At 37.5% G+C, this 26,541-nt stretch overlaps 1 protein-coding gene across 2 annotated transcripts in view; it reads right to left on the minus strand.

Moving 5' to 3' along the window:
* SLC2A13 (solute carrier family 2 (facilitated glucose transporter), member 13) overlaps nt 1-26,541 on the minus strand; it is a 155,410-nt gene that overhangs the window by 65,692 nt on the left and 63,177 nt on the right. For both annotated transcript variants that reach the window (XM_014963998.1, XM_014963997.1), the window contains exon 4: nt 18,966-19,074. In XM_014963998.1, coding sequence (XP_014819484.1) covers nt 18,966-19,074 — 109 coding nt within the window. The remainder of the gene's footprint in view (nt 1-18,965; nt 19,075-26,541) is intronic.

Raw genomic sequence — 26,541 nt, forward strand, 5'->3', positions numbered from 1 at the left:
CCTAAAATGTTTGGTGCAGACTACTTCTTGTGCAACTTTGGACTGTATTTTATATATATTTATATTTATTATAATTTTTATTTATTTAAGAGTTAACAAACTTATTGTATGGACTAGGATCAAGTAATTTAGCTTCTCATCTACTTTTTTTTTTTTCTCTCTCTTTAAGGTCAGACAGAGCTAAATTTGTCAGCAGGTGAATGACTAGAAGGATGACGCTGCCTTTGTTCTGCTTGTTCCCACTCAAACCAAAGCATCTCTGCATGTAGGAAATCTGGGCCTTGTTATCTCTGCATTCCCAGTCATTCAATCTGAATGCTGTTGTTTTGTCATAACCCACCTCTTGTGATTTGGAGTGTTTCACGAGCTTTTTAAAAGTACGATCAGATGGATGGTAATGGATTAGTCACACACAGGGCCAGCCAAATAGTGACTGGCTGACAGTAGAAAAACTAAAAAGCTAGTAAAATGTAAATCTTGGTCTTTTTATTGTCATCTCATTGTAACTACTGTGACTTCAGCAGGCCCACAGCTCCCGACCAGGGAAGAGCCTGGAACTCTTTGCAGAAGATGGACACGTTGACCTGCACATCATTTGAACATTGAGAAGAGAAGACTGAGGGCACTTCTGCAATTTCTGGCATAATTGGCACTGTCTCATAAACAGGTCAAGTTACCAAGAAGTGCATAGTATTCAACATAAAACAGCATACCTGAGAGATTGGTAGATCATTATCATACCTGAATTGCCAAATTCTCTAATCTAATACTAAGTGGTCATGTATGTTCTTCATTTAAATATTTCACTGCAAAATAAAGCATGCTGCGATATAGAATCACAGAATCATAGAATCATCTAGGTTGGAAGGGACCTTAAAGATCACCTAGTTCAACCATCAACCTATATATATAATACAAATATTCCGGGGTTACAAAGCTAAAATAAGTTCTGATTACTAAAACACCCTCAGATACCAAAACTGACATTGCAACTGCCAGACTGCACATGCACTGGCAAAAAAACAGTGACATCTAATCATTTTCTTACAAAGAATTTTAAATTTCAACTTCATTTATTAAAAAGGGTGCCACATATCATCAGCAAAGCTTCTTTCTCTCATTGTAATAAATAGAAAGGATTATCTATGTGGGTTTGGGGTTTTTTTCCTTTAAATGGAAAGACTACTTTAGTTAGATAAAAGAGATAGTTATGGCCAGTGCAGAAGCTGCTGCCCGTGCCATTTGGCAGTGCAAGGCTACAACCTTCCTTCCGGCAGGGAAGGCTGGATAAGGACAGAGGAGGCTTTCCATCAGTGAGCATTAGGGGAAAGGAGGAGGGGAGAAATCAGATCATTAGATTCCACACCGGGATAAGAACAATTCCTTAGAACTGTCTGCAAAACTACACTGTCTAAAGCAAAACATCGCATAGCCTCATTCCTAAAGGTTGATTGCATTAGTGAAATATCTGTCTCCACCACTGGGAAGGACTCGGTGTGCTAAGTGCTGTACAAATACAGAACAATTAAATGACTTCTCCCAGAAAGCCTGCAACGCAAACACAAGGCAAAAAAACCAAATGGATGCTGACAGATGGGGAGAGATGAGATAACGAGGAAGCACTGCTAATCCCATTGCGACAATGTCAGCACACCGACGCCATGGACCTCTACCGCTCATGGACACTTTGCTTTGAGAAGATTGCGCTTTTTTTCCCTTATTTTAAGAACCAGGTTCAGGAAGAAAACTTGCATTGCAGGGGAAAAAGAAATTAAAGGGTGAATAGGTTTCAACAGATAACACAGGTAAAAAGCCTGCACTGAGGAAATACAAGATGGGTACAGCAGAGAAAGGAAATGTCAATATTCTTGAGTGGTCAACTGTACAACTGTCAACTTTTCCCTTTAAGAAGTAGGAGGAAAGTACAAAAAAAAAAAAAAGCTAAATTAAGATCTTTGCACTTAGCCCACTGGCTACAGTAAGCCATCCTGCCCGTGGGGACAAGTCCAGCAGCAGAGATCTATGCATTGAATAAGCCAGAGCTCAACACACTGTTCTTAATCAAAAAACACTGGAGCAGCCTAGTTCAGAGTAGCTGAAAGCCTGGATTATTGTGGTATCATCATGTGGGAAAAAAGCAAGCACCACCTCTCATCAGCTCACAAGTTTTATCAAAAATAATCCTGAGAGAGGCCAAAAGGATACATACTTTGTCCTTGAATGCTGGAGATTTGGGCATCCCTGAAGGTCAAGGCTGACACGCTGCCCTTGCTTCGGAGTGCTGCCACCCCTCACCAGACTCAGTAACATCTTCTCCAGACACAAACCCTCACACCGGCTGACTTTTCATTCAAGTCTTTATCTCAGGCTGGCACTTAGATATCCGAGTGACGTAGCAGTCTGCATTTGATGGGAATAACTGTTGAGCTGGGAGTTGTCAACATTTATTACAGACATAAAGACACTGCCACATAACGAGAGACTGGAGAAAATCAGAACTTGTATAGTTCTGAGAAGAGGTAATAGTGTATGATACGAACACAGTTTCTGAAGAAGGAATACTGAAAGAATGTTAGCTTGTGCCAATAATTATACTCTCACATGGGAGGGCATGGAAAAAATCAGAAAAAACAAATATGAAAAATAGATTGAAAAAAATCTTAAACAATACTTATCTGGCAGACCTGTCAATGTAGGTTTCAAGTTCAAAAATTTCACAGCATCTAAAACATATCAAATAGTAGTATGCATACAGCAAATAATCATGCCCTTTAGCATTAGAGTATGCCTGCCTTCAGTGTTCTTCACAGATATTTGCAGATGCGCCATGGAAGAAAATTTCCTCAAAGGCTGCGTAATTCACCGAAAAATCGGTTTACTTTGTTGGGCAAGTAACAAAAGATTACTATTATTTGATACATTGCCCTTTGGTGGCTAATACCTCAGCAGAGGATTAGAAACCAAGCCTTCCCTAATGCTATTGGGGAAATCTGATCCCACAATTAAGGTGGCATCTCCTGAAGCAAAGGTCACGTTCTCCCAGTCACGTCAGTCTTCAAGACGGTGGACAGAGAACATGGGTTTAGAAGACTGCAGGGTCAAAACCCTTGAACAGTGATGGGTAGATAAATACTTGCTCTAATGCCTTCTTACCACTTGGTCACAAAATTTTTCAATCTTCTTCAAAAGCTAGTAATTCTATGCCCTTTATATGAGTCATCAGTACGATCTCCCTCATTTCTTCAACAAAGATAGTGCTGTACTACTATAAATGGGTTCCATTTAGGTCAGACATACTGCAGTCACTGTGTTTACTGTATCTAACATATAGTTTGTAAATAAATTTTATTTGCAAACACTGCAGGCAGTTAAACACACAAAACACCTTGATCAGTATAAGATAGGAAATAAGACGGGAATGTTTTATATGTTTATATTCCTACCCACACATCACATAAATAAAGCAAAGTGAACTCAATCTATTTCTACTTACTTGAACAATAGCTTATTTTAGAAATGCCGTATCTTCAATCTTTATCTAGAAAGATTCCATACACTTTTATCTTTAACCTAAAATTTCCCATCCTTTCCTCCAATCTCTAGAATTGCCCAGAGAAGGGAAGAGCCCGTAGACTTCAGATACATGATGTACATAATTGTGGATAGATAAGAACTAACACAATTTTAACATTTATCTGTTGTTAGATTTATAATGCATGTAAACAATAATTACCTATGCACACAACATAATTAGTTATTGTTATCTTGAGAAGAACTACCGAGGTGACTCTATCTCGGCACCTTCCCTCAAAACCCTGGAAAAACAGTAAAGTTACCTAAACAGAGGTGAGGACAAACCGGTGGGGAGTCTGTTCTTACAAGTGAAACCCACAGTGCCACAATGAAGCAGCAGCAGACTCAGTGCTACATGTTGTTCTCCTTTGTTAAGGAGAGAAACTAATTTCAACATTACATTTTGCTCCCATTCTCCTCCTTCAGCTCCTCTAATCTCATAATACCTCTAATTTTACATAGGGAAAGAATCCCCTTATTCAGTGGTTTCTGCCTGGCCATTCCCATCCACAGATAGAGATTTTGCTGGGTTTAAGATATATCTGTACAGATCAAGCAAGTTCAAGCAAGATTACACCAGGCAGCAATGACTGAATTCAACGACAACATGAAAAAGCTGCTTGTTCAAAATCTTGCATAAAATCAAACATTCCTGCAGACACAGAAAACAGCAGATGCCCTGAATTTTCAAGAAAGCTAACTAACATGGCAAAACAGCCAAGCCATGTCATATTGCTGTACTCGATCACTAATTAGTCTAATGAACGCTGAAGCCCCACCAGATAGGATGAAGTTGTGACTCAGAGCAGCAGATGTGATTCTGATCATGGACCCCTGGGGAGCGTCTGTGACAGCGATGGTAGCAGTCAGCCTGAAGATCAGGGCCACAGAGGAAGAAATTTCTGCCATGGAGGAAGAAATTAGTCCTTGAATGGCAGTTAATTTGTTCCAGACAGAGAATTTTGCTGTTAGTAAAGGAAAATGTCTTTTATGAAACCAGGATAAATCCCCAAACAAGTAAATTATTTCAGTTCTATGGAGAACGTCTAGTTTAAAAAGGTATTGAAAGCAACAGTTGCTTATAACCTCTTCATAACTATATTTAGATAGAATAAGAAGCGTAAGAGTAATAAGTTAATGCACAGAACCTAAGACATGCTTACATTAATAAAAATGTTAAAATGTGCATGTCAAGTTTACTCCAGTGCTTCTGTACATGATGGTTTACCATGCAGCAAGCACGGAATCACTGCAAGATTATGTTGTTAGCAAAAGCTGATTTGCTGAAAAGATGAGCCAGAGATCAGCTTTGATACTGCAAGAGAAGATGAAAGACAGACCTTGGAGCCACCCAGGCTGATGACAGTCTGTGCATGGACTCAGGGAGACCAAGAGCTTTACAGGAGCTAACTACAATTTCTTCCAAGCTCAACACTCGCCCAAATGAGTCTACTGACTCAATTAGAGGAGCTCAAAACTATGAAATCTTATCACTGCGTGAACATTATTGTAACATACATACCACAAACACACCACAGGAAGCTAAATGTGGCATTTAACACAAGGGCAGTAAATTGTTAGCCCAAGTTAGAAAATGTGCTTAAAGCTGCTTAGAAGCATATAGACCAGTGTGGTGCTTGTAAGTCCTCGTAAGAAGGACAGGATATGAGGTAGCATGTTCTTTGCAGGCATCTCCCAATTTTGTTTGTCCCTTGGCTGAGTAATTTTCAGGAATAGTAACAAATAAAGATTTTCTTTTCCTACATGGTCAACAGCACAATCACAGCTTTCAGAGCAACCTGAGAAAGAAAAGAAGCTAAATTACAAGATATTTTCTTCCACACAACCATTTGCTTCAATATATCCTCAACAAGATGCTGCAGAAATGAGGACGCAAGTGTTGTGACAGACAATTAAGAGCAACTTGTTTAGTTTTCATAAGGTGAAAACCTAAACATGGCTCTTGCATTCTGCTGAGAGGAAGGGCAAGTGAGATGAGCTTCTAAACATGGAATTAATTTCTTTTTCCAAATGAAGACTTCACGTACATTTTTAAGTATGTTCCATCTCAGATAACATATTTTTCGTCTCTCTTTCTGTACTTCTTTTTTTATTTCCCTGTATTTCCCTTGCTCTCTACTAATCCCCTCTCTAGCACTGCCTAGTCTCCTTGCCACACCAGTTGTTTCCAGAAGCACATTACACTATTAAAGGAGTTGAGATTTCCAAAATTGGACAGAATTCCACTATCTCAGGCTGTTTACCTGTATTTATTGCCTGGTTAATATGCATTTCTGCATTGAAGAGCAGAAGCTTCAGACCAGAGTTTACAGAAAGAATTTGACAATACAAGCATTTGTTTAAATTATTTTCTAGCTAGTTCAAGTTAACAAATGTCATAAATCAACAAACAGTGAGATCCAAATCCCTGTGGAGACCAGACCTGTATCTTGCAGAGCCTGTGTTCCAGATTTCAGAACAGTCAATCTTATTACACATACATTACTGCAAGAAATCCTGTTTCTGCCACTGTTCAGACTTCTGGCAGTGCCTGAGTTTATTTGCCACAATGTGACAAGAATCATCAAAAACTGCTCGTTGCTGTAGGATACAACCATTTAAAACAGGACTATATACCCTGGAAAATACAATGAGCTAAGTCTCACTAATTTTACTCATTCAAAACTCTAATAAAGCATATAAGATAGAAAAGAGTACTATACTGTACTTGATAATTTTCAAATTATAAACAGTTTAACACAATAATTATTTCTCTACTATGATATAACAGAGAAAGGAAAAGACAGGAAAATCACTTGGAATGAGTGCCTGTTTCCCAGAACAGCTGTCCTATTTCACTAAAAAGTCACTCTTCTCACTATCCTGTCTTTTATTTCCACCATAAACGAATTGCATTACAGGCATATACCACAACCCGAGACAAAAATTTAAACTTGGTTCTTGAATATCAAAATTAAGATGGTTGCTGAAAAATCCAAAATTTCTGAATGTGAAGTTGAGAAAGTGCCATCATTGCCAAACAGAATTTTCATTTCTCGTTCTACTGCTTCTGTGTGCAAATGGGTCGTAGCTGCTGACCCAGCCTAGAGCTAAGATTTCTTTTAGTCCTTTGTATCTCACTGTGGTATTAAACTGTGGTTACGCTCTTGTTTCAGTCCCTTGGTTCTCAGACTCAGGGGTAGGGTAGAAGGAGATTTTTAAGGTTACATTCACAACTTCATTAAAAAATAGCCAAATTGGTCCAAGTTTTAGTGAGCTTTCACCCTTTTTCTTACAGCCCTGGGTGCCAATGTATGTTTCAGTACTTTTTTCAGTACTTTTACCTGCTTCCCCCATTCACCCACACACAAGGGCAACAACTGTTTCTTTAGTACACAGGAAGAACCATTTCTCCATATTAAAAAGGCTAGTGAAATGTACAAAATAATTAGCCACCTCTGTAAAATGCATGAAATTCTGCGGATAATAATGTAGTCTGAGAATTTTTTTTCTATTTCCAGGACCTCTGTAAAACATACTTTGGGTGAGTGCAATATGCAAGTGGCTATTAAAAAAAATGTAAGTATCATAAAAGGGTTTTGCTTTTTCATTAAAAAGTTCCCAAATCACTCTCTGAAGTATTACTACCTCCCACAGACTTGTTAGCACTCTGGGAAACAAAAATCCACAACCATTTTAAGCATTCCCAGGTGAGTCCCCCCTCACCCGTAGGGGCTGGGACTCAGCTCGCACCCCTCTAGCTCTGACAACACCTGATCCTGGATGGCACTCCAGGAATGAGCCGGCCCCTCCAGAGATGTGAAGCCAGGTGCTGATAAATTTCCCCATCCTGACATCCCGCTCCTTCCCTGGGCTCTCCCCGTTACCACATTCTCCTGGCTGGCCTTACACACAGCGCTGCTTCTCACTGCACTGAGAAATGAAGAGTCTCTTCAGTGATTTCTTATTTCCTTTCAATTTGGTGACCGTACTCCATACTGCACCTTCCATATAAGCAATTTTGACCACAGTGATCTCTCTGCTTTGCGGACTGCTCCCAATAACAAAGTCTTGATTCCCCTTTAGATGCCACCATGTTTTATTACGATCTGTTTCTGGACTTCTGTCATTTATGGTAAATCTTTGCATCGCACATAACCTTTCAACCTTTTTTTGTGTCTCAACCTCTGTGGCACAAGGCATTCTGAGTAGCTGGCAGCTGCTTAACTCTCTCACTGACAGACTTCAAAGAATGCAATTTACAAAACTGGTTCCTATGCCCTTAAAATAAAGGTGAATAAGCAGATTTAAAGGGCATCATATCTCTTACTTTAAGTTTGAATGGGAAATGTAATATATTTCACTGAGTTGTTCGTGTTGCTGTATCAGGCAGCACCTAACCAGGTGCCCTTTCACAGTTTAATTTTATGTCTTTTCAAGATTGGTCACATTGTGAGCTTTGAATTGTTTCACATTTATATATTCCTTGTTTTTCATTTAAGGAGGAGATACTTTCTTATGGCTAAAAATACAGTCCAGCATTTGAATAATACATGCTCTCTAAGTTTTCACAAGTGAGCAAACCCATGAGGCAAACAAAATCCTCTCCCTTTACCACTCTCCCTCAAGGAAAAAAAAAATTTAATTGGTCCTTGATTGGCATCAGATTTCGTGATAAGTCTCAAAACCAAAAAATGGCCTTTCCTAGAGATAACAAAAATGTACAGTTCAACAAAATGATGCATATTAAACATTAACATCTACAGAAGAAAGGAATTTTTACAAGATTTTTAGAAAGGCAACAACACAAGAGAAACTGTTGAGACCAAAATGTGCTCCAGGAACCATCTAGACAAATAATGCATTAAAATAAACAAACCAACCAACCAGCCCTTATTGCTATTTAGGGAAGTTCCTCCAGCAATCTTTCATGAATGATTTATAAAAAACATCGCTGCTCTGATTTCATTTCATTACACATGAACAACATGAATGAGATGCATTTAACTGACTTACCAGCTACACCGTATATATACCAGATATAAAGCAAAGACATTTTACTTCATGTAAGCACTTTACCATAATTGCTAATAACCCAAGCCGTATGTTTCAGCAAAGACGCTGCTCCCACCCACGCAGCTCACACATTTCCTCCTGTATGGCCCCGCAGTGAAGTTAATACTGCATTTGTGACATGAGAGTTATTACCAAGGCAACAGATAGAAATCAAACAGCATTATGATTTCACTACAGACAAAAGGGAGACGCGAAGCCAAAAGAAAGAAAAAAGGGGAAAAATTTATATTAAAGACATAAATCCTTCAATAATAACAAAAGAAGTAGTATAAAATACTAGTTTGAATACATTTCTTCCCTAAATAAATACTTTGTTTTCAATTTTTCACTGAAGTGACAGTCCCTCTTTAAATATGCTTTCGCAAACTGCAGAACTATAGGAACAGATATTATCACCATTGAAAAAATCATATTAGGGCAAACCAGAAGTACAATCAGCAGAACTGTTAATTGTTCTTCAGTGTTTTAATACAAATGTGTCAACATTCTGGCTAGCTAACTGGGGCTAAAAATTGTGCACTTGTGCACATAGTCCCTGCTGATCAGACTTCATTAAAAATAAAATGTGTTCCAAAGGAGACGACAGATAGCAGGATTTCCTTTAAACTAACTTGGCATGTTAACTCCTATATGCTTCTTTGAACATGTGTCTTTTGAACATGTTATAAAAATAAACATTAATATTTCCAAATGAAGATATTACAAGCCTTTGCATTAGAGGGAGTTGTTTCGTTTTGTTGCATTTTTTTAATAATAAACAGATAGATTATGAGAATTATTGGAAGAAAGGTGGGATGTAAAAGTCTAAATTAAAGGAAATCAGCCTTTTCTTTTAATCTTAGTCATCTTCTATTGTATGTGTACTAATTTAACATCAATAAAAATCTAATATGTTATTTCTAATACATCCTCTATTGTTGCAACAGTTTAAGCAATTAGAAATGATGAGTGTTTCCTACTTCCCTCGAGGCACTCAATCTAATATCTCTAAGTACTAAACTATGTTCTGATAATTATTCTAGATTTTACTTAATTTCATCCCATTACACAACATCTTGAACTATTTCCCTGATCTTCCTGGTGCTCAAACCTTCAAAACCTTTATATCTGCATTACCTATTCTTTGATCTCCAATACTTAGGAAAGCTCTGGCTAGTTAGATTGACAAAGCAAGCAGCTTCTTAAATAAGACGAACATTTTATAGCTTTAATCTAGTTAACAACTCCATCACGATTCACTGGGGTTTTCTGCCCTTTTTTTTTCTCTTTAAGTGGCTTAAAGATGTGATTTTCCTTTTCTATTTCAAAAGGAATGAGAACATGAAACGCACTGAGAACTGGCATGAGAATTGAGAAGCTTCAGCCTGAGAGAGAACCTTGAGGTTTGGTGTATGGCATTGCTCAAATAACCCAAACCACAGATTTTTGTTTGTTTGTTTTACAGTGAATTGCAAACCTATACTTATAAAGTGACTCAGATTAATTTCTAGCCATTGCACAAGGTCAGCACAACAGGAGAAGCAAGATTCATTTTCTTTTCAATTGCAAACTTAGCATTATATAGTTTTACTGCTAGCAACATTGATACACAGGTGAGTTGGTTTTAATACATATTTACTCTCTTACTTGTATCCTAAAGATCATCTCACAATTATTTCAGCTGATAAATTACAGCCTCTGGAGTTAAACCATTAAACCCATAAGCTGCTCAGGGTTTTGTAGGCCATCTCCAACAAGCGTACACAAGAATATTTAAGAAAAACATATCCTTCTTTAAACAAAACTTCTAAAGAATGAATTGTCTTTAAAACACAGCAAATGATACATAAACTTTAGCAATATCGTGACAGCTTTACAAATATCCAGGTTTACTGAACTGTGCTCTTGTGCCTCAAGCACAAGATACATCCGTCTAGATCACTCCGTCTGGCAGGTTGCCAGCTAATTACAAAATCAAAATGATGGCTAAGATCTAACTATTCCCCATAGCTCTTGCACAGGTTTAGAGCTATTTAAGATGTCCAGCAGTATGACCTGCTATTTTATCTCCCCATTCCTCTCCATGGTTCCAAATACCAATACTCACTACCACCCACCACCTTTGCCTCAGGAAGGCCTAGGGCCTGACTCTGCCAACAAGGCCATTTCCCAGCTGCTGTAAATACATCCAATGGTTCCTGTAGGCAGCATTTGATGAAAGGGTATTTAACCTTTCCGTTACCTGCTCCACCAGCATTTTCATTGCTGGCTTGCAAACCGCTTCTGCCCAACCTAAGGCCCTGTACTTCAAGCAACAATTTCATCTCTAAAATTGGAGTTTGTCCCCGGTCAGAGTTCCAAAGCCACCGCTTCTCTCTTTAGGGTGTGTAATAATTTTCTGAATTTAAGTGGAAATATTTCCACAAAGAAACTAACTGTTCAGTGCAGACCTGCCAATTTAATGAAGGAAAAAAAATAAGTGGAAAAAAAATAAATCTATGTTGCAGGGCTTGGAAAACTTATAGCATAGACTGGTTTCCATGCAAGAAATGAGTGTCCAATAAGGACAAGTTGGTGACTATAATCTGTTTGGAGCTTTTTGAAATTTATTTTGTTTTTAATATACTATTTCAAAAGAAGCAAGCCCAGCTGTGATAATACTACACTACCTAAGGAAAAATGGTTGCTGAATGTGCAAAACTTTCAAAATACCAGAGTGAGGGTTTTATTTTCCTTTGAGTACTATGAAACCAATACAGGCAGCTTCCATAAACTCTCACTTAGAATGTTTTACATTAAGTAATATGAAATTACTTTATTTATTAACTACAATTTGTTCCTCTCAAGAGCTGTAATAAGTTAATCACATTTTTTCTGGATAGCATATATAACAGAGACATTTGGTATAACAGGAGTCAGCTTTTCCAGTGTGCTTGACTAGACTAGACTTCTGTTTAGTTGTTTTTCAAAAAATATTTACAGTGTGTTTGAAAAGCATCTGTATGCTATGTAAGTCCAAAGATGCATCTCCCTTCTCCACTAAAGCTTTTTACATTATGAGTTTGTATGCAGTACCATATAAAGCATCTTGCAATATGAAAGGTCAATATGGTAAAACAAAGGGTCACCTCAAAAAAAAATTAATGGAAAGATTTATTAAAATGTAATAAATATTTAATGGATTATTATCTGAAAGGCAAATAGACCTGCAACACAGGGTTTCTTTTTGTTTTATTAAGTATCTTCTAAAGCCTAAGGGGAAAATAGAAAATTTAAGACAAAGATATAAACCAGTTTACTCACAAAAAAAATAATGAAGGATGAAAACCTAAGCAGGTAGCAGCCTTAATGTTCTGCAATCATCAGAGAAAATTAGACTTTTTAATTACCAAGCTGTCTCAAAATTATCTTGACAACATTACAAAGTTTGTATCTGAAAAAAACATTAATGTAATTATTCCTCCTTCAGTCAGGCTTAAAGCACAGCTGGGTCTGAGAGTAGTGAAGAACAACTGAGGTGACAAGTTACTGGATGTACAAAGATAAAGTCCACATGGCAGTCTGCTCAGCAATTACTGTGGCCCAATTTAAATCTAAGCAGAGACTACAATGAAGGATATATTGTTCTTAAGTAACTGTTGTGCAACTTGGATGGTATTTTAGCATTGTGTAAGTTTTGGATTTTGTTTTGTTCATGCGTTTTTTTTTAAATAAAGTATGCGACTGTCTGCATTTTCTTTTAAAATGCACAGCCAGAGAATACAACAGAAATGTATACAGCCTTAAAAACCAATGCTTGAACATAAACCACAAGAAATTATTTTTTGCCAGTAAAACTTTTGTTTACAGATCTCAACAGTTTTCCAATATCCAAATCAACAGTCAATGCTCTAGCAAAGTCTCGTTTCAATGACCAACTTATTCATTATAAATCCGTCATAATTTGTAAATACCTTCATTCATTCATTACAAATCTCTCTATGGGTGCTGATGCTGAAGGAGCAGAGAAGGTTGCTACTTCTTGAGTTGTAATTCACAAAACAAGGTTCAATGATCTTTAACAAAAAAAGTTTTACCTGCAGTCACTGTCCTACATTACCTATTCAGTATTTCATTTCAAACAAAATTAAAAACTGGAATCTAAGGGCAAGTTTCTTAGTCTTGACTCAGCATCCCTTACGTTGTTAATGAGGCACCAGCCCCAGGAGCAGAAGCACCAAGTGCTGCTACAAGCCCTGCTGGGCGGTGTGTGCTGCCTCACGCCCGCTTCAGCGAACAGAGGAGAAGGTTCACGGCTCCTCACGGGTTCCAGCCCTGCAATCACTGCACGATAGACCCAGCGATTAAACCTGTCAGAAAATGGGCTTTGCTCCCATTAAACTCCTCTCTAGCCTCTATTAAACTTGAGAAGGATCCTGGCTTCTTTCCAGTCCCAACTCCTGTTCTCTTTCATCTCTCATTTACATTCAGTATGATAGTTGTTCACTTTTCATGTTAATTGTTTTAATATTCTTAACTTATCTTCAAAGCTTCCATTTCCACTTGTTACATAACCTCCTCTTGTCCTCTTTTGTCTTTTCCTTTTTTCTTTTATCCAGCCTTCTTTCCTCTCTCATTACTCTGAGCTTTTTTCCTTTTCTATATAGTATTTTCTTCCACTGTCTGTTTCTTGCCAGCTGGAAAAAAAGATGCTTCTTTTTATCATCTCATTTTTTTTCTGTTCTTTTGTTTGCTTGCACAGATTAAAAACCCAAGACTGTTAGAGCTCAAAAGCATCTGCGGACCAAATCCAAACACCAATACATTTTACATGTGGATTCACTTAACTTTTAGGAGATGCAGGGATATCTTAACAATAAAAAAACATTTTATTAACTAGGAATAACAGATCACATACACCAGCAAAAAAACAACCTTAACAAAAATGCTGAAGGCCATAAGCTCTCCCTGTTGACACATTATATCACTTCTCTTTTGCAGAAAGCTTTTCTAACACAACGTGAAAAGATAATGGCAAATTACTAAGCCAGCATCATATCAAGCTTTGTGTTTCAACTGCAGAGCAAAATATTTTGTTTGGCTTTCATCAAGTCTGCTTAAAGTTTCGTGAGAATAAGAATAATCAAGATGATACAGCTGTCTCTTCAATCTTATCTCAGATGTATAGTCTTGAGGGCACAGGCAGGCTGCGTGAGCGTCCATCAGCTCTCTCAGAAGTAGCAAGCCCCCTCAAAAGAGCAGCAGAAGCGCCAGCACAGGCCACAATATTTCCGTGCAGTTCTGACAAGACAATACTGAACTCACTCCAATGACAGCTAAATTACTGCTTAGTATTCAAGAGAACTTAGGATTTTTTCCAGAAGCCTTCTTCCCCATGGTTTGGGTTTTTTTTGACTGCAATCAAGCTCCACAGAAACAGAAATGTTTTCAGAAGTCCTAGTCCTGCAGGAATGTGAGCAAAGATCTAAAACATCCATGTACTCTATTGAGGTTTTTCACCAAACAATCTGAAATAGTCAAACCCTTCAAGCCTCCTCTTCTCCTCCCCCCCCCCATCCCACCTCCCACCCCCCAAAAAAAAGGGAATTTCTTCCTTTTTCTTAATATTATTTTGCTTTTTAAAGAAGAAATTGATGGGGAAAATCAGCTTCCAGTTTTACCTTAAAAATGGTCCTCCTACCCCAAGTTTTAACTATGGGCCACCATGGGCTTGAAAATATCTGTACACCAATGTTTTAACAAAATTCTGGGATATGTTACTATTAAAAAGCTAATTTGCAGTAGCTGCTCTCCTGGAATACAACTTTCTTCACAGGGCCTTTTTCAGTCTCCTGTCAGCCAGATTTGTGTCTCCAGGTTTGAAGCAGTGAGCTTCCATTTTCAAGATGAGAATTTACCAGAATGACAAGAGACAGAAAAATTAAACTCTTGAAGACCTGCTCGCACCAGTGTGGGAGGCGCTTGTCTAAAATTGTATGGCTTTATCCTTTCCAGGTCAGTTAAGCTAGCAAAAGCCGTGACAAAAAGGAAACATTCTTTCTACTTGAGGCACTCTTTCAAACAGCAGTGGCGCCCTTGTTCTTAGGTGAAAAAGGAATCAAAGCAATAGGTCACCGAGCTTTATTCTTTTACTGACTAAATTTATCACGCTAGAATTTGTTCCTGCGAGAGTCACACTCTCCTTAGCCTATTTTTGCATTTTGCTTCTCTTTTAGATCCACCTCCTCAATGCAGAGGTTGCTCCTCGTGTTGTTCTCACCAGTTCAAAAACATCCTGTTCGTGACGAGAGTTTCTGATTCCTCACAGTTGGATGTTACGCACATACATGACTGATTCAAATACAATATGAACCTATTTCTGTGCAAAAACTAGATCAGCTTATTGCTCAACAGGAGGGCCAGAGCACAGCCCTCAATTCTTACGAAAGTTCCTCTAGTTTTCCTCTCCCCATCCTCAAGAGAAATACAACTACACATGGACTTTGCTGCTCTTGTTGGCTTCACTACTGATACCCAGTTTTTAACCAGAAAATATATAACAGATTTTTGAACTCTTAAGCATAGAAGCTCTGGATTTTTGTTGTCTCCATGTGTTTTTTGTAGGTATTTTTCTGCTTTACAGGATCTCTTCTACTCCTGGGTACACTCAGTGATTATTTGTAGATCCCTAAAAAATTCCTTTATATCAGTTCCTACCTCTAACACCCATACTTTTTGATTCAAACTTTTGTTTTCTTAAGTAGAAGAGTTACTGAGTAAAGCATGTACAAATTGGGGAAGCATTAATTCATTCTACAAGTGTTCTCTTCCTTATATTTGCATTTCATTTTCCTGCTTCGTGATTTGATTATGTGGTGTTTTTTAAATGAGGTTTTTCAGACACAAACTCACTCATATGACCTCACTTTCTTCCAGTAAAATACAAGATTTAAGAAATTCTTTTATATCAGAAATAGTGGAAATCCTCTAGCCAGAAGATTAGAACAAGTCAGGGCCCATCCTGGATGCTGCCAAGTTCACTGGTCATAGTGTAGACGAGTCCCATGAAAACATGTAAGGGGAAATTTAGCCTCTGGGCAACCCGAGGCTAAATTCTCTGTCAGGGAAAGCCAGGGAATGGCAAGTTGGGGTTCATCAGCCCCTTCCCCTACGGTCTAGAAAGGGATATACCAAGATAAGAGGATTTACAGCAGCACCAAAGTTACAGTAAAAAACAACCATCAAAACATTTTTTGTGACTGGTTTTGGTAAACAATTTTGCAAAACCACTGCAGGGAAGTCCACTCAATCCTACAGCCTCCAACCATAACCAATGCCTGTTTTCCTGCTGTGACAGAACAGCAGTCCCAGAATGACACAACCAAACATGGAGAGGAAAACAGTGCTTAGAGTTAATACAATCTGACAGTTCCTTAAGGTACCATTTAATTACTGCATTAAAAAATAATCATCAATTTTTATGTAAGCAAACCATCAACAGACAGCTGCTTACTTATATTTGAAAAATGTCCTTTCATAGGAGGATGTTTGTCTTGCATACTTGATAACTAAATATTTAGTTATACTGGGTTATTAAAAAAATACTGGATATTGCAAATGGTTTACAAGCCAGTCCTTTAGCAACAGTGCCTTCATGTGTTTATTATAGGCATTTTGTTATTTTAAAGCTAAGATTCAATTATGTTTTATAGTTGTTATTCTGTCCTCCTACACATTCAACAAGCAAATTAGGTCAAGTCCAAACTATTTGTAAAACCTCCTACATAGAAAGGAGTTTGAGATTTTAAAACCTATGAAGTTTAAAATAAAAAAAGTCAACCTACCAGTGTCATAAACTTCACGAACTGTCATTTTTTTGTTCTAGCCTAGTAAGGCACCCTAAAGTAGTAAGAACCAAAATGTGAGAATGATTATCCTTGGCCAAAAGTTGCATCCACATCATGTTTAATAACATTTTAATAATGTTTATTATATAAGTTTCCCTAATTAACTTATAACCTTACTTCTAAATTTGGCGTATGTAACATCCTGTGGCAATGAGTTCCACTATGTAATTACGTGTTGCATGAAAAAATGTTTATTTTAAACCTACTGCTGGGTAAGAGCTCGGAGTCATCAAAACTGGGCTATAAGACATGATGAATAATCACGTTCTCTCCATCTTGTCCCTAACATTAGTAGCTTTATACACCTTTGCATTTCTAACTCATTTCTTTTCCAAGCTGCAGAGTCCTAACCATCCTGTTCAAATACAAGCATCTCTTTCCCCATATGTAATGTGGTTTATCCTTACTAAAAGAAAGGATATCTGCAATTGTTTGTACTATTCCAGATGGGTCATGGATGCCATCATGGTGTTTGTATAGAACTATAACGCAACTTCAAGGCCTCTATTTTCAGTAGTAACAATTTAGACTGCCATGCGCATCAGCCAGTTCCCCCCTGCAAGCATTATTGTATAACATTGTATAGTTAATGCACTTGACATTTTGTTAATTTGTTATCTTGTATCGTCATTCCATGACTGTTCGGGTTCACAAATTTGGGGGTCTTAATATAGAGAATGGTGTATGAGCACAAGCTGTTATTTGCTACTTAGCCCCTTTTCACAGACTGTTATTGCAGCAAAGATCTCCACATAGATGCCCGTAGGGGTCTATTCTTGGCTTGTGATAACTGATCTTTTATTCTTACCCTCTTTTTTCCTACCTTAAAAAGTTATTGACCTGAGAGAGCTTTTCTCCTACTTTTGTGACCATCTGGTTTCTTCAAGAAACTTTGGCAGCAGCTGTCATGGAGTAGGATGGAGTATATGGGATATATAGTTCTAACATGACTGAATTCACATCCAACCAAACTGCAAGCTATAAGCTATCTACAACAATCATGTTGGCTCTTCTTTATAATTTTATATTCTCCATGTTCATTTGATGAACACACACATCTTCTCATTTGATTCTATGACAGTTTAAATTCATTTTGACAAGAACAGAAAAACACCACCACTTGCTGGGCTTTAGCTTCATGCAGATTATGCTACATTTCCAAATTCAGTGATTATGTATTTGAATGACTCCCGACCTGTTGGGTGTACCCTGATTAGTCCAAGCAATTTGTCATTATTCATTTTGATCAGCTTGTTCTGAAAGTTCTTCCCCTAACAATTGAATTTGAAACAGATCATCTGAGGCATCTCAAGTAAGCTGCGGTGCAGGAACCTCCATACACCCTCCATAATTAGCACAGACACAAAAAGAATCTTTGTAAGATTTGCTGCTAAAGATTTATCTTATGCCAGTATTCTCACAACTTCATTACTGGGCATGGAAATTATTAGGTCTTTTGCTTCTGATGTGCCTGAAGAATTTCTCCAAGCTCCTCTGGGCCTGTCTTCTGGTTTTCACGCATAACATAGCAGTTACACATTCCCCTGGTTCCCACATCTGGTTACAATTTCTACTTTATAAAGTCTCTCTTTACCTGTTACAGATTTCCCTCCTTTGCAGTTTAACAATACTGAGTTTGGTTGGTTTTCCCCTCCTTGTGATAGATGGCAGGTATTTAACATTTAGTATGGTAGCTCTTGATACCACTAAAAGCTTTATCCTTTTGGCTGTTCCTTTTAAATATTTCCTAACAAGCTTGCTCCCTTAGGTGTAGTTCTCTTCATAAGATGTTACTGCAATATATTTTACACTTGCTCTTAAAACAATATGGAAATCATATTTGTTACAGCTACTCTTGTAGGGTAGCTCAACAGTAATTTAATCTTAAACTAGGTCTTGTGCACTGCACACTTGCCAAGAGCTACTCCTCTTGTGAGCTGACAGCTTCTCAGAACACCCAATATATTCTTCATTTCTGCATTTACTGAGCCTTCATACATGTAACAGAACTGTGTAATAACAGGAAATGCTTCTTCCCTCCACATCTTATCTCCTTTAGCACTTCAAGTAAGTTTCCATCTCATTTACATGGTCAACAGTCTAAACCTCGCAGTGTTTGGATCTATTTGCACATAAATTCAAACTGCAATTGTACTTTCTTATCTAGATATAAAGAGGCTTGACCATAAACCCTAACATATAACAACACATCTCCCAGAGTACAGTTTGCATTCACATCTCTACATAAATGTTTGCCCTTATACTAACATTCTCTTGTACCAATTTTCTGAGATGCCAAATATGTCAATATCTGGATTTCAAACCAGCATTTCAGTGCTCCCACTCAATTTTTCACATTCAGATTTTGTCCAGAAGCCTGTCTACAACTGCTACTGGTCTAATTGTCTTTTTCTTATATTTTATAAAGAGAAGCAAGCAGTAAATACATACATGACGGTGTTAATCCCTGACAGTTGTTGAAACATCTGCAGACCACAACCCACAATTAAGGCTCTTCGAGTTGGAGGGTATGTTAGCATTCTGCAGATCACAGGTCCAGCTTAAAAAAAAAAAAACAACAACAAAAGAATACGTAATAGTTCTTAAGTGATTGCTATCAAGACAACGTTCCCAGGTATAACAGGCTTTGCACCCTAGTTTCAAACAAACTTGGATTATTTCAATTATTTTTGAAAAACTTGATCATTTCAGTTCTGCTTTTCTGCACTGTACAAAGATTTTCAGGAAGCCCAGGCAAAAAAAAAAATAAACCATTTCTGTACATAGTGTTTACTACTGGTGGCAAATGTACAGTTCTCCTAAATCACACTTACAGACTGCATATCTGCTGCAACTGAATGTACTCAAAGTTATCACAAAATATCATTGTTGTTTCCTTTCTAAAAGCTCCCACTGTTATTGAGAGGTTATTTCAGAAAGGCCATTATTCACTGTTCAGATCTGGATCTTGCAGATAAAGTGTTTTCTCTAGCGCCCCAGTTTCCACAAACCAGTCTCAAGTGTGGATACTTTGAAGGTATGGGATAGATCTATTCTGCACAGCTGTAAGGCCAGCAGAGGGAGCATAAATTAATTAATTTTTTTTCCATACCTTTGGTAGCAATGGTATGAGGATGCATTCAAAAAGCAGAAACAAGTTTCTCAATGAAGAGATAACCAAAAATTTCTAGCAAATAAAGTTTTCTTCTCTGTTAACTTTAAATATTCAAAATATCCCATATGAAAAACCCAACCTAATATAGGTATATGGTATCAGGCAAAAATTTAAAATCCTTGACTCCCTTAATTACTTGAATTTCTTTCTGCCCAGAGTGGTGTTTAGGGCAGAACACAGTCTGGTGAAAAACTTTGTGTTTTACACATCTTCTCACACCTACCAGAGATCACAATATGCATAAGTCAAAATAGTTGCCAAAAAAAAAAAAAAAAAAAAAAAAAAAAAAAAAGGTGAAGAGGATCACAGGATCTACACTTTTACACTTTCACATTTTCAAAGTCTTTCCTGAACATACAGAAAACATTAAATGTGATATTAAATGTGTTGATTCAGTATATAAGCCTACATGGGCCTGTTAGAGAACAATGATTTACATGCAAAGACTTTCAAAGTCAGAAAGCAGAAAATTCTGTGAACAGTTTCAATAGTGGAACTCAAGAAGAGGGTTTAGATAACATTTTCTTCATTGAAAGATAATCAGACCTGCCTAAGAAAAACTTGGTTTCATTAAAAAATTATGGTATTTCTAATTCATGCCTCAACTGTTCATCACTTAACTTTTCTTCATTATTACTAATAGTAGAATGCAGTCTGATGAAACTTCCAGCTGGTTTTCAAGTAACGTTAATGTTCAAACTACACAGTCCCACCTGTCCTGCCATAAAGCCACAACACTGCCTTCAAAATGTCTCTATTTGAGTAAAATAAATTTACAAGTGGAGCCAGTATATATATCTGGTATGATATTCTAAAGCAAGACGCATGGTATCACCAGGTAGGCAAGTATATCAAAGGGTTCAGTAGTAAAAGTGGCATTTCCTCAGTGGAAAACCAACAAAACCAGCACTCGCTCTCAGCTAGGGACAATCTGGAGCTCAGACAGATTGGATTTCTGACTCTTGGAGACTCTTAGATTTCTCCTCGAATTCAAGCTTCACAAAGGCAAAAGATTTATTAGCAAAGCCAACCATGAACCTTAATTCACATACAATAGCCCTCAGGTTTTTATACTCGGTATCGCAACTAAGTATGGAGGCTTCGGGCTTAAAAACCTTTATCTGACAATCAATTCTGCAGCATCTGTCATGAACCCCATCTGAGGTATCTTCATAAACTTCCCATAAAGTCCTTAATGGAGTTCAAAATCCATCTTATCTTCAAAGGACCTTTCAGCTGACCTAAATCTTGAAGTCCACCATCAATGACTATGCTCACGGAGTAATAGGAAAGGAAGCAGAAATGGCCTGAGGAACTGATGCAAAGTTTTTAGCAATTCCTGATCTACTCAGCTATTTGATGAAAGTTATATAAAACTCCGTTCACAATACAGCATTGTACAAAACAATTGGAAAGAAGGCATTAAAATGAATAGCTAGAAATTGAAGCAGCTGCTCCCAGACAATGGCTTGCAACTCCGAGGGAGTCATGAACTCTCAACAAAACTTCATCACTCAAATCAGTTTGTACGCCTGAAGTGAGGCTCTCAGAAAGGTTAAGATCACGTAAGTCAAGTCTAGAGCTTTACTTGAGAACTTTAGACTTCAGATCTTTACAGCAACCAGTCAGTTAAATTCCATAAGCATTTGTAAGTTTTCAGACTTTTGATTAGTTGCATCCGAAACATGATGCAGAAAATCATCATACTGGTTCAAGTCAGAGAAATAAATGTTTCACTCCAAATCTGTACCATGGCAACCGCACATATCAACAGGCATATGCAAAATTAAAGGATTTTCTTTCATAAAATTCACAGCCCTTCAGGTTTACAAACCAATAAATGGAATGAAAGAAATCATTAATCTCTATATTAAAGGAGCTTTACAAACTTCACTAAAAAAAACGAAAGCACTTTGACTGCAAGGCAGCTGGTTTTAAAATAGGAAACTACTGTGAAGCTTTTTTTTTAAATTTTCCAGTCCTAAAATTAACTACTACTTTTGCATTTTCCTATCGTCAATTCTGCCACCCATTTTCTGTTGTGTTCATATATTACAGCCTTAAAACTAAACAACTCTAAGCAAAACACAGTGTTAACAACAAAGAATGGGTCTAAATTGAAAAATTAAAACCCAAAGTTTTCAGAATTAAAATACATTTGTCTTCTGAAAACTGAAATTGTACTTCAGGAATTTCTGATAACCACTAAATCTGCTGCAAGTTATTACAATAAATTAAAATAGCACAAAACAATAAAATCATTAAATCTGATTTAATAAAAAAATAAAATCATTAAATCTGCTCAAGTGGAGCAACTTAATGTCCCACAGAACTAGAGGGAAACAGATGATGCAAAAAGATAACATCACCAAAAACCCCACAATTTTTACAATGGAAAAAATAGATATTTGTCTCCAAAAGTCAGTATTTGTTGTTCATCATACTTCTGCCTTATTTGCTGCTGTTTTCTCTTCAGCTATGAGATTTAAAAACATTCCATTTGAACCACTTCATTTGAACTTGAGAAACCACTGAGATGTTTGTTCTTCTCCTTCTAATCCATGAATAAAAGTCAAAAGGATAAGACCTCCTAATGTCATGATTAATTTAATGAGACTAGATTTGGTTGGACTTCCTGTGCTGTGGTTTCATATATTTACTTTATCTGAAGTAAATTTCCTTAATATATATGTTCACAAGGGTTCAAAATATGCTACAGTAAAGGGCAGCTGAGGTTTGCTCTAGGGAGAGTGCCAAATGGCAGCAATAAATAAAGAGCAATGGGAAAATAAGGATACTGCTGTTGCAGAAGGTGACATTACATGAAGTGGTGATACATGAAGTGGATCGCTGTGGTCTGTCTTTTTCTTATCCTGCTCTAAACTGCCTACCTACCTAGACATTCATCCTTATAAGCAAAAGGCAAAAATAGAATTTCAAAGTTTGGCTTCACATCCGAAACAAAACTATTAGCTTACACTAAGCTATACAGGAGAGGAGGAGCTGTTCTTGTCACATCATTATTTCTGGAAAGCAGCTGATGCTTTCCAAACGTTACATTTTATGAGCGGTTATCTGAAACTTTTAACACCAGCTTCCTATATTTTAGGTGATGTTTCTGTTACTAAGCACAACCCAAAAGTAAGTTAGGCTAAGAAATTGTGAATCACCTGTTACGGCATTTTGATTTTCCTCTGTAGGTAAAATGGATTGTATGGTGATCATTGGAGCTTAGGTGTGATCCACTGCCAACTAAAAGATAACTTTTCAAAAACAACAAAACAAATAAGCCCTAGTTCTAAAAGGAGTTTAAATAAGGAAAGCTAAAAAGCAGAAGAATAGGTATGAGTAATGTCTCAGTATCTCTTCCTGAAAATGTAGTGTACGCAATTCAAGGAAATAAAAATATTGTAGATAGACATAAAGCCAACCCAAAAATCCCCCAGCAAACGCAGGCAGACATCTGGTGCCTGGAAACTTTGTGATCCCCCATCCCTCAAATTATTAGTACAATAGTTGGCAAAATTTCACAGCCAAGCAACTATGGTTAGAGACTGGGCTCTGCCAAAGTCATTTACAGGTTCAAACATTCTTTTGCCAGCTAATCTAGGTAACAGCTTGTAGCAACAGCTTAAACCATGTCGGGCTCCTGCCAGCATTTTGTGCTCTAGCTGTAGAGGAGTGTTTCCAAAAAGGCAGGCTCAGCCAAGCAACAAGGCAGTCACTCATCAGTTTAGCATCAATTAAGCTCAACTTTCATTTTAGTTTCTCAGACCCATTCTTGTCCTGATGCCAGTCAATACACTCTCTTCCATCCAGGTGAACCTTCAAAGAACTGATCTACAGTTAGAAATGGGACAAAAAAAAGAGATGTCGGGCTGGTGATCAGGATAACAGAAGACAGACATGGAAAACATTTCTTGCCTTTCCTTACAAAATGACAGCTGCCAGCCCAGCTTTCTCTGCATTATCTGCAGAACATTCCTCCACCTAAGACTCCTCCCCTAAAGTACTTAGAGCTAGCTATTATTTTCTGCATATGAATGATACACTAAATAAACACCCTTTCCCATTCCTGGCCCACTACATGACTATTTTCTAGAAGCATTAAATTCATCCATTTTTCCTTTCCCGTAAAATTTACCAAATCTTTAAGATCAAAACTGCATTATTTATTCTGAGAAAATATAAAACAATTTTATCCAAGTACCAAGCTCTTCCATCTCAATGTTTTCAGGAACATTGGAAGAATCACTCCCAGCACCAGAGGAAACTTCCTACCTCATATAGTTCTCTCTAATGTTTTGAGAAAGCTTGTTTGAGTCTTTTTTCTTTCTTTTTTTTTCTTTTCTATTTTTTTTTTTTTTAACAGCCTAGATCCCCATGAGTCAAGTCTGAGAAAGGACTATCAGCTTGCCTAATGACTGAGTCTTGGTATTTTTCAGTTTCCCACAGCAAATACGCCCAATGATATAACAAGACAGCCTCCTCTAAAAGCAAATTAAAGCTAATTAGACATAACGGTTTTGGTTCTAGAAAGTTAAGTAGTGCAAAGAGTTTTTCCATGCCTAGTTGAATTGAAAGGGGCTTTTTGTTTGCTCAGGAAGCCCAAGTTTCAAATAAATGGTCTCTCCAAATGATCTTTTAAATCCACACATCGAGAACAGAAACATTAAGAATAAAAGTTTGGTTTTGTTTTGACAGCACATTGGGTTGGTCTTTTGGGAAGCCTGAAAACAAAACAATTTTCTTTTATCTGTAAAAGGAAAAAAAAAAAATCTTTACCTTGATTCCACATTCTTTGATATAAAGCTTGGGTGACGGAAAATCTATATGACTGAGTACTTGCACAAAGGCAGCAGCACTTAAGAATAGCTTTGAATAGGACAAGAAGCAGTGGCAAGAGGGGAAGCAAGAAAAGGAGTGCGTTTTGGTTTTGTAAGACATGTTCTTTGTAGAAAACAGAAACTACTGTCATGAAGACCTTTAAAACTAGATAAACCATGACAAAACAAGTAACAAACAGAAAAGAATGGCTATTTACATGATGCCAGTGGGAGCTGAGAGAAGCGGTCAGCATGACCGAGAGTCCATGTGTGTGGAAGTGGGACTCCAGTGCAGAACTGTCAGACCTGAGGAGTCGGGGAATGAGGGAGGGGGCATTTGCCTGTTTCTTTGATAGGAAAACTGGGGTAGGGACAGCAAAAACAAGGATCACACTGTGATTTCCTTCTAGCTGTGGTAAGCACCTTAGAAATAAAGCAATAGATAACAAGGCAGACTTATGCATACTTGCAGCATGCGATGCAGTTTTAGAAAGCAGATGTTTCTTTTCATGCTCTGCTCTAGAACCCCTTTACATAGGGAACAGTAACGTGACCCTCATTTAAAGCTGGAGAAAGCAGATGAGGAAAGGTAAGATAACAGAGCAAACATTACACAGGCACAACCAAAATAAGCCAAATGTTGTAAGAGCTTGAAGAACCTCCCACTCCACTGTCTCATCAAGTCATGAAGTGTAGCGCAGAGCACAGCATTTAGCAATCTGCAATTAGAAAGCTTTGTTTCTTTAATTTTAAGTTGAGGAAAGACACTTAAAAGAAAACTGCAGTCATGGGAGTTTCAGGAGCACTGCTTTGGTGTGCTTGTGTGTTGGTGGTGGTGTTGCTGTTGTTTTTCAATTAAAAGAGCACCAAAAATCCTGGTGACTCAGAGTTCCCTCCAACCCAGTCAGTAACCTACTCTCAAGCTGATCTTCCCAGCTGTTCCCGTATTAACACCCATACAGATACTGTACTTTATTTCCTGGGCAACACACTTCAAGCCTTACGTTTTTTGCATTTTTTTTTCTGCCAAAAATTTTACTTTTTTTTCCCCCCCTCTATTTCTTGTTTCCAAATGAAATATCCCTGTTCTTGCCCTAAGTCAGTGGTTTAATAGTGAAAACAAATTTCTACTCCTTGCCCTAAAAAGAATGAGACAGGGGGACAAGTTCCCAGGTGGGAAGGGGAAAAAGGGGAAATATAATAGAACTGAGAAAGTAGCCTGAAGGTCAATGAAAGTCTCCACGGGAACTTTTGGATACAATCTTTTGCATGTTGACTCTTTTTCTTTAACTTTTTTAACAGAACATTTAGTTTAGAAGATCTCCATAAAAAAAAAAATAATTTTAAAAGCCAATTTATTTAAGGGGTCTGAAAAACTCCTCTCACTTTTTAAATTTCAGATGCCGTTAGCATAAGAGCTTTATTGAAAATAAAAGTAAATAAAAAAATTAAATTGGAGATGAGGTCCATATTTAAACAGATTTTTAAAAGCTGTTTTGAAATCAGTATAATTTTAGCACAACTCGGTTGCGTTCCAAAACTACCATATAGGAGAAAAATACTTTAAAGTACTTTAACTTTGGCTTCCTAACAACAAGACAGCACCATCAGTGGATGTACAGATGACAGCACAGCAGACCAGTCTGAAACTAAAAATCTTAAGTCTTAAGAAACTGCTTCAACATTTTATTTTCTTTTTAAACTGAAGCATTTAAACTTGAGTACAAAGTTGAGTTCTGCTGAAGACGGAAGGACAGATACACACTCAAACATTTCACTGAACTAGTTAGTTAGTTCACTACATTTTTAGTATTTACATCTTCTATCAGGAACACAAAGGGCTCAAAGACAACCATAACCACTCAACAACAGCATGTTTTTCAACAGAGGCGGCCAACTACATCCTGGGAGGAAGAGCAGGAGCATTGCCAGCAGGTCAAGGAAGAAGTTCTCCCCCTCTACCCAGCACTTGTGAGACCCACAGCCCAAGCAGCACACCCCATTGCTGCATGAGTCTGGAGAACCA

This window comes from Calidris pugnax, unplaced genomic scaffold, assembly GCF_001431845.1.
Source record: "Calidris pugnax isolate Ruff unplaced genomic scaffold, ASM143184v1 scaffold44, whole genome shotgun sequence".
Classification (NCBI taxonomy): domain Eukaryota; kingdom Metazoa; phylum Chordata; class Aves; order Charadriiformes; family Scolopacidae; genus Calidris; species Calidris pugnax.